This window comes from Leiobunum rupestre, chromosome 7 (genome assembly GCF_980474605.1).
Source record: "Leiobunum rupestre chromosome 7, qqLeiRupe1.1.hap1, whole genome shotgun sequence".
Classification (NCBI taxonomy): domain Eukaryota; kingdom Metazoa; phylum Arthropoda; class Arachnida; order Opiliones; family Sclerosomatidae; genus Leiobunum; species Leiobunum rupestre.
In genome coordinates this window covers 30,978,322-30,991,123 of record NC_143390.1, presented here as the reverse complement: position 1 = coordinate 30,991,123, position 12,802 = coordinate 30,978,322, and the positions used below count along the sequence as shown (strand labels likewise).

The 12,802-nt window shown below is 37.0% G+C and overlaps 3 protein-coding genes across 4 annotated transcripts; 2 read left to right on the top strand and 1 right to left on the bottom strand.

Annotated features, from left to right (window-relative positions):
• Positions 1–476: 476 nt before the first annotated feature.
• LOC149936049 (short-chain dehydrogenase/reductase family 9C member 7-like) lies at positions 477–2,305 on the top strand. The gene is made up of 4 exons (XM_090180900.1): positions 477–975; positions 1,051–1,203; positions 1,259–1,443; positions 1,517–2,305. The coding sequence occupies exons 1-4, from the start codon at positions 582–584 to the stop codon at positions 1,889–1,891; spliced, it is 1,107 nt and encodes a 368-aa protein (XP_090037026.1). The 5' UTR covers positions 477–581; the 3' UTR covers positions 1,892–2,305.
• A 3,427-nt stretch (positions 2,306–5,732) lies between these two features.
• LOC149936048 (distal membrane arm assembly component 2) lies at positions 5,733–8,287 on the bottom strand. Of its 2 annotated transcripts, none has more exons than XM_090181432.1 (4): positions 7,973–8,287; positions 7,699–7,916; positions 7,472–7,634; positions 5,733–7,410 (listed from the first exon to the last, which is right to left on the bottom strand). In XM_090181432.1, exons 1-4 carry the CDS (start codon positions 8,260–8,262, stop codon positions 7,251–7,253), a joined length of 831 nt encoding a protein of 276 aa, XP_090037558.1. In that variant the 5' UTR covers positions 8,263–8,287; the 3' UTR covers positions 5,733–7,250. The 2 variants fall into 2 exon arrangements, with proteins under 2 accessions (XP_090037558.1, XP_090037559.1); XM_090181433.1 differs by having other exon boundaries at positions 7,272–7,387.
• A 1,485-nt stretch (positions 8,288–9,772) lies between these two features.
• On the top strand, positions 9,773–12,734 carry dpa (disc proliferation abnormal). The gene is made up of 2 exons (XM_090181204.1): positions 9,773–9,832; positions 9,939–12,734. The coding sequence occupies exon 2, from the start codon at positions 9,960–9,962 to the stop codon at positions 12,627–12,629; it is 2,670 nt and encodes an 889-aa protein (XP_090037330.1). The 5' UTR covers positions 9,773–9,832; positions 9,939–9,959; the 3' UTR covers positions 12,630–12,734.
• The last annotated feature ends 68 nt before the right edge of the window (positions 12,735–12,802 follow it).

Genomic DNA, 12,802 nt, shown 5'->3' with positions numbered 1-12,802 from the left:
AACACAGGAGGCACCCCCAAACGTATGGTTTTATGTACATTTTTAATTTTTTAAATTCCCCTCTCCCCCACCGAAACCAAAATCCTGGCTACGCCACTAACTATGAAAAACCTTATTTTGTGGTATCCGATACTAAAATTTATATGGACCTCATTCACCCCTTTCTTCATTAACCCAATATGAGGTACATAGAACATACGCTTCATTTATAAACACATACCGTCATGTAAAGTAATCATATCCCCCTAAAGATTCAAGTACATATTATCAATTGTAAGTAGGCTCTATAGAATATGAATGTAATAAATAATATTTGAAAACATTGCATTATAATCCGAGCTTTAATCGCCAATTCGAAACATTTTCATTTGATTACGAACAAATCATTATCTTATCAATTCTTCGGGCATCACAATAGAACTCAGTGTGTCTCTGTAAGGTTTATCACATACCGATTGTTCAAATCGAAGATTAAATGACTAGAAAAAAGCAAACGATAGGCGTGAGCCCCGATATCTCACAGTTATTATACAAAATTTATATCAACCAAGACGTTTTGGTTACCAACGTGTGTATTAAAAATGAAGACAACGGCTAAGAAAGACTGCCCAACCAAAATTAATTTTAGCACCCTGACGTTGAAGAACATTCCCGCTGTGGCATTTGTCATTTTCCTATCCTTAGTCGCGTTGAAAATCATTTTTAGCAACAAGAAAAAACCAAAGGATCCGAAGGGAAAGGCCATTTTCATTACTGGATGTGATCACGGGGTTGGCTACGAATGCGCCAAGAAATTGGACCGACTGGGTTTCAACGTCTTCGCGGGTTGCCACTTTCCCGATGGAGAAGGAGCTCGGAGGTTGAAAGGTCGAACGTCCGCTAAACTGACCATAGTTCCGATTGACGTTGCCGACGACCAAGAAGTACAGAGAGCGGCCGAATTTGTGAGACAGAGGTTGCCTATAGGATCCGAAGGTTTCAAACATGATTGAAATTGTTTAATGCCTAATTAAATTAAATCTAACGAATTGCTATGGCTTATAATTTTAGGTCTTTACTGCTTGATAAATAATGCTGGAGCTAAACTTTACGGTGATTTCGACTGGTATACCATGGGTCAATGCGAGAGACAAGTCAATGTGACGCTGCTTGGTACCATTAGAGTTACGAAACACTTCCTGCCGCTTCTAAAACCGTGCAATGGTACGACGTAATTATGGTTATTAGAACCTCGGCTCTAATCATGTTTACCTCAAAGGACGCGTGATTACTTTTACGGGAATCAATGGCCGCATCGCCTTCCCACAGTTGTCTCTGTACAGCGCTTGTAAATTTGCGCTGGAAGGGTTTTGTAGAAGTCTTCGCTACGAAATGGAGAAATTTAACATCCTCGTTTCCGTTATACAACCCGGAGATCTTTCTCTCTCTTATAGTTTACTTCAGGTATGTCCTTAAATCTGGTCATCGCTGCAAAAGATTTTGCATTAAGGCAATTTTTTTTTTCTTTTTTGTTTAGTCGTACAAACAAAATTCGGAAGAGATGTGGGACTCCATGAGCCAGGAGAATAGGGACTATTACAAATCATATTTCGAATGGTGCAAAGAGCAGGTACGAGTCGCCTCGAGGAGAGAGAAAAGAACGCACAAGGACACCTTCAAAATTCTTCTACAAGACTTGGAGCACGCTGTTCTCTCGGCTGAACCGAAAATGAGATACGTCAGCGCCCCGTTCCCTTTCAAGAATATTTACACCATTTTGGGAGTTTTGCCTGAGTCATGGAGAATCGCCATCATTCATTTTTACATGAAGCGGACAACGGACAAGAAAGTACGCCAAGAGCTGGAAAGCGGAATTAAAGCGAGAAAAAGGGCGGCTACAGTTAGTTGGTAACGCATTAATTTGTACCAGTGACTTGTATCAGAAGTCTATAATGACACACCATAAGTATGTCACTTTCTGTAATATTTTACTGTGAGCTATTCACAGAGCTATTGTGAGGTCATCAGATAAAACATTGGCTTATAGGGGTGCACTATCACAGGCTGTGCGAAATGCAAACCGAAAGGACACTCTCAGTAAACATTTTGAATAGGAAGTATCATACTTATGGAAAAATATTATAAACTTTTGGTATACTATGTAACCCTTTTTTTTTTATTTTTACTTCGTCCTTGAGAACGTTTCGCCTGCCCATGAAAAAATCCCCATCGCCCTGTTATGGTTATCATTTTTCCATTTAAATCTAGGTTTTCGCACTTATGTATGGCTTAGTTTTACTGAAATAAAGCATTGTACCAGTGGTAATATATTTTATTTACATACATACATTATGACACAGGGCCAAGTTATAGACTCTTAAACGCGCCTTCCCAATCGACCGCCATTACCTTACAGTCTACAGCAAAGACTATAGTCTTTGGTCTAAAGGGAGGGCGATGAAAAAACCGGTTTTGGGGGGGGGGGCTTGCTCGTTGGTTGTCTGTACGATAATGGTGGCGCCCAGTAAACGTTTCTAAAAAGAGTGCATAGCCTTTAACAAAAGTGACATAAAGTGACATAATTACCAAAAGTGTGACAATCCCTGTACTTTCGTATCATGCTAAAGGTTTAATGAATGCTCGACTCGAGATCGACCACATAAAAGACTATTTATTGTCGCCTTTTTTTAGTCTATGGTATTATATCGTAGGTAGATGGCGATAGCATCTCCACAGAACGACGAAAAATAAAAAAACACCAAAGGGGGCGCATTCGAAAAAGAAGTTGCTCCTCTGGTGAAAACGCTCGTTCTTTCCTTCCTTCTCTTGCGCAGACGCGAGTGATGTCACTGGCTGTCGCTTTCTATTTAGGGGGACCTTTTCGTTTACCGGTATTTGTCTGTCACCTCCGTAGTCACGTAGCAGTCGTAAATATTAGAGCATTATTTGGGAAAATTTTCAAAGTTTAATTTTTTAATTAGAATAGATTAAATACATAAAATATTTAGCTTTGTCTTAAAAATTCTGAGACCTATTTTAATTAGTTTGGAACATTAAAAATAAAAACATTTTTGTTGGCAACACTATGTGTACGTTAGATACCGAGCATTACAAATGCTACGATAGTGAAGTAAAATTCTTGTAAAAAAAGGAACAGGGACGTATTTTTGTCCGACATCCAGTGTGTGTGCGTGTGCGTGTGTGTGTGTGGCCTGCGAACGCGTTCGCATTTTCGGGGCAAAGGGTAATCACTGCGTACGCAGTCGAACAACCGTTTTAGCAGTTTAAAGGTTGGCAAAACCACCGTGTGACGGTAAGCGTTAACGGTTAAATTTGCGATTGCGTTGAGTTTTTTTTTCCGTTAACGCCCACCGCCGCTACTGAAAATAAGACACTCATCGTAAGCATAATAGGTAATAAAGTCTTGAATTCTTTACGAATGAATTTATGAAGGCCTAATCTGGTTTTTTTACGAATGAAATTATGTTGATTTAATCTTGTAAATATTTATGAACTAAGTTTATATTAAATTTATAATTTTATAACTAATTTATGAATTAATAATTTAATTGTAAAATACGATCATGACGAAGAATCGAACCCAGGTTGTTGTGTTACTGAGCAGATGTCTTACCGCCGAGCTACTGTTTTCCCTGAAACAAAACACATCACATTGAAGTAAAGGAACGGTTATGATACGGCGATTTTTTATTTTGGTGAACTTGTTTATATTATTATAAATGAATTAAACTCCGTGGTTTCGTCTCAATTATTTTAGTTAAAATTAATATTTTAAACCCGGCCGGGATTGAACCGGGATTACGTTTTAAGTAAATAACTCTGAATTGCGGTCGTCTCGAGAAATTAATACCACTAGGGACAATTCTTCCGAGGAGAGGTATATTTTGGCTTGCCAACTTGTTTCTAGGAACCTTGGACGAGTACTACTTAGTTCCTCCGTTCCTCACTACGAGGCGTTATTTGTTGGTTTTAACTTCCTTCCCTCCCCAAGGCATACTCCCCTCCCCAGAGTCCCCACTTGTATTTTGCTCAGTGGCGGAGCTTGGGTTAGTAGCGCCCCCACGCCGTGTAAGATTTGGCGCCCCTTTCTCTATATTTATATATCTATATATATATTATGAAAAATATCATTACTGATTCCACATTCGTTAAATACAGACATGATGCGGTTAGTCAAATCTGATTCACCTGACCTAATATAGAAGGTATTTCGTTTTCTATTACATCTTAGACTAGAGTTAAGTAATAGACAATGTAAAAGTTCTGGACACTGAGAACGCGACACTAGTAAGTTGTTTAAAAACTTAATGTCAATTTTTTTTAAGCTATGTATAATGGTTTCTATGTTATATTCCAACAAAAACTGTTCATAACATAGTATTATTATTATAGTATTATTATATATATATATTTCAAACGCAGCCTTGATTCGTTGTAGTTGCTAAACTAGCTACTTCAAAAAGTGTTGCATCGTTAAACAGATGATAAATTGCGCGGTTTTCCGACTCTCCGAGTCCCAATCATTGAGTTGGGAATAATACTATCTAGAGCCCCAGTTCAAATTTTCCCCATAGGCTTTAACACAGCATTAGTGAAGATAGGAACGAAAATCATGGGAGGGTTATCAACTACGACAAAAGCCACCTATGAGCGGAAAATGCAACTATTTAAATGAAAAATTCTTCGATGGCCCCTGCCGCCACCTATTAGCGACTTTGTGAACTATTATAATTTAAATCTAAAAAAACAAAACAATGAAGTTTCTTGGTAAATCATATTTCATTTTGAAATAATTAATAAAAGATTAAATTGCACTAAAACAAAATAAATTATGTAAAAAATTAATACAAATAAATTATAATGAATATAAATAAATAATGATTATAAATAAATAATAATGAATATAAATAAATAAATAATGATTATAAATAAGTAAATAATGATTATAAATAAATAAATAATGAATATAAATAAATAAATGATGAATATAAATAAATAAATAATGAATATAAATAAATAAATAAATAATGAATATAAATAAATAAATAATGAATATAAATAATAAAGAATATACACTAACTATTACCGTTAACCTCAGCAAGTTTTTATGGGAAGGGGAAACCGAAGATCTCGGGGGAAAACCCCTTTAACCAGTGGGGAGAGAACTTACTAACTTTACGCAGAAGGAGTGGTTCCGAATTTTCACCCAAGGCCACTAGCTGGGATCGAACATGACTCTTCTTGCTGCGAGGCGAAAGTGCTAACCACTCCGCCACCCCTCTTTCTACTGTACATTTCTGTAAAAAGTTATCTAAGTATTGGTCTAATAATTTATTTTCTTCTTAAATAGTACCATGCCAGCTCTAAAATTTGTATTTAAGAAAAGTGAAGGTGTTGCGGTGTTTGTGAGCATTTTAAAGTGGTGTTTTTCCTGAAGTCTTCCTCTGTAAAATGATCACCGCAAACTGCATCTGTTGCGTTTGGAACCCAGTCTGATCTTCCAATGGCTTTGAGCCATTTTTGCAACAAAGGATTCACTTTACCTGGAAACCTTATTGTAATTTTGAATAATTTAGAATAAAAATGTCTTCTATTTTTTTTTTTGGAATATTAGTGCTGCTCCTACTTATGCCAAGAAACTTTTTTGTTTCTGCCATTATTTTCGCAAGACGAAACTGCGCATTTCCTACCCATTATGCTTAAAATTTCACTCAAAATCTATGAAAAAATAGTAAAGAACTCACAAAAGAAACCTTTATTGTGTGAATAAAGAGTTTTCAGATATACATGACTTTAATTTAAAAAAACGCGTTTTCAAAATTTTTCTTAAAAACGCGTCGCTTTCCCTCTTCAATTCAAAAGTTAAAATTATAATAGCTCACAAAGTCGCTAATGGGTGGCGGCAGGGGCCATCGAAGAATTTTTCATTTAAATAGTTGAATTTTTCGCTCATAGGTGGCTTTTGTCGTAGTTGATAACCCTCCCATGATTTTCGTTCCTATCTTCACTAATGCTGTGTTAAAGCCTATGGGGAAAATTTGAACTGGGTCTCTAGATAGTATTATTCCCAACTCAATGGTCCCAATTTACAAAATAAAGATAAAACATGAACTTTCTGACGTTCATGGATAAAATAAAGCGTGGAAATCAAAGATAATTTAAACTCGTACCCTAGATTCGAAATCACTCTCTCACTAGTTGCCGATAGCGTTTAACCACTTCCCGCTGGAACTCTTACCGCAACCGATGGAGCCCGATTTTTCTGAGGTTAAGTGCCGGAAAAGGGTAAACGCTTCGAAACAAAACCGTCAATGGGAAAGCTCTTAGTATTCGAATCTAGGGTACGAGTTTAAATTATCTTTGTGGAAACTGGCATTGCCTGGCAAGTGTTTTTGCAACAATTGTAAGCGAAAATGGAGAATGCTGTTGGAGGATGTTGCCCATATGTGCATTGTTATGCTCATCGACTTAAAAAAAATAACTTCCGAGTACATGTAAACAGTCATGTACATTTCTTATGTAAATTATTAAAAATAAACCGGTTTGTTTAGTTAGTGTATGTAAAGGGGGGGGCAAATTAAAGAATTAAGTAGCCTACCCATAGTAATATCCTGGCACTGCCACTGCGAATATCACATTATATGTTACTTTTAAATTTAAACAACCCGTCTCCTTATTAAGCTCTCCAACATCGAAATGTAACATAGAGTAAAAACATGTCCATCTTGTATCCTGCTTTATGGGCTAATTCTAAGCAGTAAAATTTAAAGTAAAGAAAGAGTAAATCTCGTAATGCGACTAGATAATCTAAAAAGTCTCCGGCGTGTACCCTGCGTTATGAAATAATTCTTCGAAGAATAAGTTAAAATGAAGTAGCGTAAAACTCTTAATGCATTTAAATAAACTACTCGTGTTTAAAGACTGAACTACATCAAATTTAAACCAGTCTTTACCTACTTTTGGCGCCAACTATAAAACTTACTCACTTTATAGTCCTCGAAAAAATGCGCCCCCATGCAGTTGCGTACCCTATATCACCGCTCCTGATTTCGCTCATAACATTCATTAAGAAATAGGTCCGATTGACACACTTTTGGTAATTATGTCACTTTTGCCTTTAAGTTATTTGAATAACTTTTCTGGAAAATTATTTTTTAAGCTCTAAAAATTCAAATCTGGGTAAAACAGTGAAGAAGTTATTAAAATGCCTAATTTTATTTATATACAGGTATAATAAATATATATATTTTCTATAATTTTTCAGAAGTCAGCATACTTAATTGATTTTCAACCTCAATTAAATTGATACCTTCAACTTTACAGTTAGGAAGGCTATCTTCCAGCAAAATTGCTGTTAGCTCTTTGTGCTGTACACCACTCAAATCACCTAATTTTAACGTTTTTAATTTCCTAAATATTGAAAATAGCAAATTTATTGTTAAATATTTTAGATCACTACAATATAATTTACCTTAATCTATGCAGAATTGCTAGGCCCCTTTCAGTGACATTTGGGCATTGGTCAATTTCTAAAACTTCCAGAGAGTCTTTGAATATATTTAGGCGATCCAAGCACCAGTCATTTATATTTTTGTTACCATGAAGTTTTAAATATTTTAGGTAATTCAAATTTCCTTAAAATTGGAAAATAAGAGAGATTAGTCACTATATTATTTTTATAATTCTACCAGTTATTACTTAAGTTTTCAAATCCCTCATACATTAGCCTCATTCCTGTTGTATCAATAGCTTCTAGGTACAAATTAGGTACAAATTTTGTTGGAAGGTTGTATTTTTTTCCTTCTAACTTAATCCATTTATCTTGTCCAAAAAATTTAATTGCTCCTCCTCTAGAAACCACAAAGTGGGCACTTGCCAAATTGGACCCCAAAATTTTGTGTCTTTCCTCAAAAAAACTATGGAAGAGAGAGTCAAAAATTTTTTTTGATTCAATTGTACTGTTTATACAGACCTCTGATCTTCCAATTCTTTCTTAGCTATTTTCTTATCCATCCATTTTGCTAGTTGAGGTAACTGAAAGTTTGTTAACTTCAAGCTGTGTAATTTTGAAACTGCATCCACAGATATCATATCTTTGGGCATAATACTGAAGAAAAATGGTAACTTAGTATCTGAATCTCCACTTTCCACATATTTAGGATCAGTTGGGTATTTTTGGACAGTATCGATATCTGATTTCGTACTAAAACGCGACTTGATGCTTAAGCGTGTTTTTGATCCCAAATAGCGTAATTTTAACATAATGGAGAGTTACGTCGTCAAACGATAAAAGTTATTATTATCGTCTGCTTGTAAAGTACTCAACTTCACCACAATACAGAAAGCACGTCACAAACAAGGCTTCATCAAAGTTGGCCGTAACGAGACGTCAATTTGGTAAGAACAAAGATAATATATAACCAAGAATGTATTGAAGTTACTAAGAATATTTGAGCATAGCATTAACCCCTGGTACCATCCTCACAGCTTTTGTGGAGAAAGTTCGGCTGCATTTAAGGCGCATTCAAGGTTATACCATATAGCAAACTTGAATTGGAAAGCAGACGAATTTAAGCTACAAAGGCTGCGAGGATGGGAATCTAAATCCTGTAGTCCAATATTCTTAGTAACTTCAATACATTCTTGATATAACTACGTACCCCATAGAAATCTCATAGGTAACTAGAATGCTGCCGCCTACGGCCGAGCTTGACGCCAGTTCGCCTTGAACCTTCAGCCAATGAGAGGCCGTAGAGTGGTTCCGCCAAGGAGGATAATAATCCTCCTTGGATTCGCTACTATAGCGGGAGATAGGTGACGTCATTCTCTCTGGTGACATTAAATTCTTGGCAGAACCACTCTTTGAGCTCTGATTGGCTGAGATCTGGCTATCGTCTGCCACGGCGTTTGGCCCATTTGCCGTATCGCTATCGCGTATGGTAAGATCAATCTAATAATCAATCTGACCACTTTGGCCCCGCCTACGAGAGAAAAAATCCCCTTTGCGTCAAAAAACCGTCAGCCACATCGAGACGAAAATCTGACGTGTTAAGCATTCCAAGTAGATATATGGAATCCCGGTTGGGAATATAGTACTTCTAGAGCCAAAATTTTTATTTGATGACTGGTTTCAATAGTGCAAAAATATTTACCAACCTTGGTCTAGGTGCACTTTCTGGAAATCACGTACGAAGCCTTAATTATAGTGCCGCTTGTAAGAACCTTGGTACGAAGCAAAACAGTTATCAGTCGGTGGCGACATCTACTGCAAGCAAGTGGTGAGAGTAAATTAAGCTAGTGGCGATATCTACCACAAGCGTGAAACGAGTATAAGCAGACGACATTTAAAAAAATTATATATTTTTATTAAAGATAGATAACGCCACCAACTAATGATAACTGTTTCGGTTCGTAGTTCGTACATTTAAACAAAGTGTTCATCAAGACCCCAGCCACAGCAGAAATAATTTGAGGCTAACCACGGTCAACTTCGATAATTAATTAATGTTGTTTATTTTTCTTACGTTTTAATATAAATATCGATATAGTAAAATGTTTTAACTAACAAATTGTAGGGCTCACAAGTCAACCATGACTTAGCCCAAATAAACCTATGTAAAACAAATTAGTAAATAAAATTGTACTGAATTGAATTGAACGCGCTCCAGCGATTAAGCTCCGCTCTACGCGCGTGCCATACCACGGCCAACTTAGATCCACTGCTACTCGCACGAGTAGCAGTGGATCTAAGTTGGCCGTGGCCATACAGAAATATTTCCCGCCAAAAATACTTCTGACAAGACCTGTGAGGCTGTGACATTGTCTTCTTTATGTAAGCAGCCCTTGAAGTTGATTGAGGATCCAACTTTTCTGTTATTTAGTCATAGTTTTATTGAATTTTAAGTAATTATTACAATCCCTAATATTTTCTTCTTAAGCCGTAAAATTAGCAAGCGTAGATGACCAAAAAGGGTGAAATGTCTTCTCCATCGTCCAAGTTGCCTGTTAGAAGAACCAGGTCATCTTCGCGTTCTTCAAGTGTCGACCCGCCAACTCCATCTCATTCTCGTGTAACACCGAAAAAAACACCTCAAAAACCAAAGCGATTCTCAGAAAAGGCCTCTAAGAAATCCGAACTGGACGTTGTTCCTCCATCTCCTGGAGCTACTGCAAGTGAAATGGAAATGCCTACAAGTCCAGTAAATCCAAGAAGCGTTCCAGTTTTTAGTGAGCTTAATTTGAGCTCTCCTCTCAATTATGGAACTCCTTCAACTGTTCCTGGAACTCCTGCTTCCAATATTAGAGCTACACCAATACGTCACAGGACTGACATAAGAAGTGAGAGGAAAGTGAGACAAGTTAATATTGGGGGAAGTGACCTTGACACTTCCCAAACCATAAATGAAGCCAAAGAAGCTACTAGTGATTCGGCCGCTGGGGGAGTGCAGATGGTCATATGGGGAACTGATGTTGTAATTAATCAAGTTAAATCTAAGTTCAAGAGATTTATTAACACCTACAAGCTTCCCAGTGATCTAGACGATGATGCTATGGAAGTATTACTTGAAGCTGATGAAAGAATTGAGGGTCTTCATCCGGATCAACCAATCTATATACAGAAATTAGAAGAGGTCTATACACTTGAAGAGCCATTCTTGAATGTCAACTGTATTCACTTGAAACATCACGATGCTGATTTGTACAGGCAGTTGGTATCTTACCCTCAAGAAGTTATCCCAGCCTTTGACATGTCTGTTAATGAATTATTTTTTGAACGCTACCCTGAAGCTCAGCTGAGCCATCAAATCCAAGTGCGACCGTTCAATGTGGATGAAACAAAAAACATAAGAAACCTGAATCCAGAGGACATTGACCAGTTAATTACTGTTCAAGGCCTGGTTATCCGTACCAGTAACATAATTCCGGAGATGAGAGAAGGTTTTTTCAAATGCAATGTCTGTCATTCCACTACAACCAGTGAACTTGATAGAGGAAGGATTACAGAACCAACTGTTTGCAACACTTGCCATACCAATTATTCCTTTAGCCTCATTCATAACAGATCCCAGTTCAGTGACAAGCAGTTGATCAAACTTCAAGAATCGCCCGATGAAATGCCAGCTGGCCAAACACCTCATGTTGTTCCACTTTTCGCTCATAATGATCTTGTTGATACTGTTCAACCAGGAGATCGTCTTTTCATTACTGGTATATTTAGAGCAACGCCAATCACTGTTAACCCTAGACAAAGAAATGTCAAAGCAGTTTACAAGACTCACTTGGATGTGATTCATTTTAGAAAAGTGAACAACAAGAGGCTTTATGAAGATACAGAAAGTGGTAATGAGTGCAGATTTCCACCTGAAACTATTGAAAAACTTCAAAACTTGTCTAAAATACCAGATATTTACGAGCGTCTTGCAGCCACAATCGCACCTGGCATCTATGAAAATGAAGACATCAAGAAAGGAATTTTGTTACAACTCTTTGGTGGAACGAAGAAAGATTTTACAGCCATTGGTCGTGGGAGATTTAGAGCTGAAATAAACCTCCTCCTCTGCGGTGATCCTGGTACCAGCAAATCCCAACTTTTGCAGTATGTGCATAACCTTGTTCCACGTGGTCAGTATACTTCGGGAAAGGGCAGTTCAGCTGTGGGGCTAACAGCTTACGTCACAAAAGATCCAGAAACCAAGCAAATGGTATTGCAAACTGGGGCCTTAGTTTTGAGTGACAATGGAATTTGCTGCATTGATGAATTTGACAAGATGAATGACAGCACAAGATCGGTACTTCATGAGGTTATGGAACAGCAAACCTTGTCCATTGCCAAAGCTGGTATTATTTGTCAACTGAATGCCAGAACATCAATCTTAGCAGCAGCCAATCCTTTGGAGTCTCAATGGAACAAAAATAAGACCATTATTGAGAACATACAACTTCCTCATACATTACTGTCAAGATTTGATTTAATCTTTTTGATGCTTGATCCCCAGGATGATCTCTATGATCGTAGACTGGCCAGACATCTAGTATCTCAATATTTTCGCACTATTGAAGATGAAGAAGAGGAGTACTTGGACATGAAACTTCTGAAAGATTACATTGCCTACGCCAGAGCTTACATAAATCCACGCTTATCTGAAGAAGCTGGTCAGGCACTAATACAAGCTTACGTAGATATGAGGAAAATTGGTTCTGGAAAGGGACAAGTGACAGCATACCCTAGGCAATTAGAATCGTTTATTAGACTAGCTGAAGCTCATGCTAAAGTCCGATTTTCAAATACTGTGGAGTTGATTGACGTTGATGAAGCTAAAAGATTGCATAGAGAAGCTCTGAAACAGTCTGCCACAGATCCAGTATCTGGAAAAATAGACGTCTCCATCTTAACCACCGGATTAAGTACATCAGCCAGACAAAGGAGGCTAGATATGGCCAAAAGTCTTAAAGCATTAATACTGAAGAAAGGAAAAGGTCAAACGTACAACTATCAGAAATTATTTGTGGAATTCAAAGAGCAATCTGATTTGATGGTCAGTAGAGAAATGTTTGAAGACGCTTTAAAGGTTTTGCAAGATGACGAAGTGGTAGTTCTAATTGGAAAGTCAACTATCAGAGTTAACTAAATATGTTTGTAACACATTCAAGAATTATTTCCCCCATTTTTATAGTTGTATTTTGTTAATAGTTTTGAAGCAATAATACATCCAAATTGCATTTTTTACAAATAAATGATAATAAATTAATAAATTTGTCAAATTAGTTTTTAAGAATTCCTACTTTTTCATCTTTCAACAAA

Bases quoted from the DNA above. Each gene is read 5' to 3' on its own strand.
- LOC149936049 (XM_090180900.1), top strand. From the start codon at position 582: ATGAAGACAACGGCTAAGAAAGACTGCCCAACCAAAATTAATTTTAGC. The intron at 976-1,050 runs GTTTCAAACATG...TTATAATTTTAG, and splicing joins GTTGCCTATAGGATCCGAAG to GTCTTTACTGCTTGATAAAT. The intron at 1,444-1,516 runs GTATGTCCTTAA...TTTTTTGTTTAG, and splicing joins TCTCTTATAGTTTACTTCAG to TCGTACAAACAAAATTCGGA.
- LOC149936048 (XM_090181432.1), bottom strand. From the start codon at position 8,262: ATGTTAAAATTACGCTATTTGGGATCAAAAACACGCTTAAGCATCAAG. The intron at 7,917-7,972 runs GTCTGTATAAAC...TCTCTTCCATAG, and splicing joins AAAGAATTGGAAGATCAGAG to TTTTTTTGAGGAAAGACACA. The intron at 7,411-7,471 runs GTAAATTATATT...TTCAATATTTAG, and splicing joins GCAATTCTGCATAGATTAAG to GAAATTAAAAACGTTAAAAT.
- dpa (XM_090181204.1), top strand. From the start codon at position 9,960: ATGACCAAAAAGGGTGAAATGTCTTCTCCATCGTCCAAGTTGCCTGTT.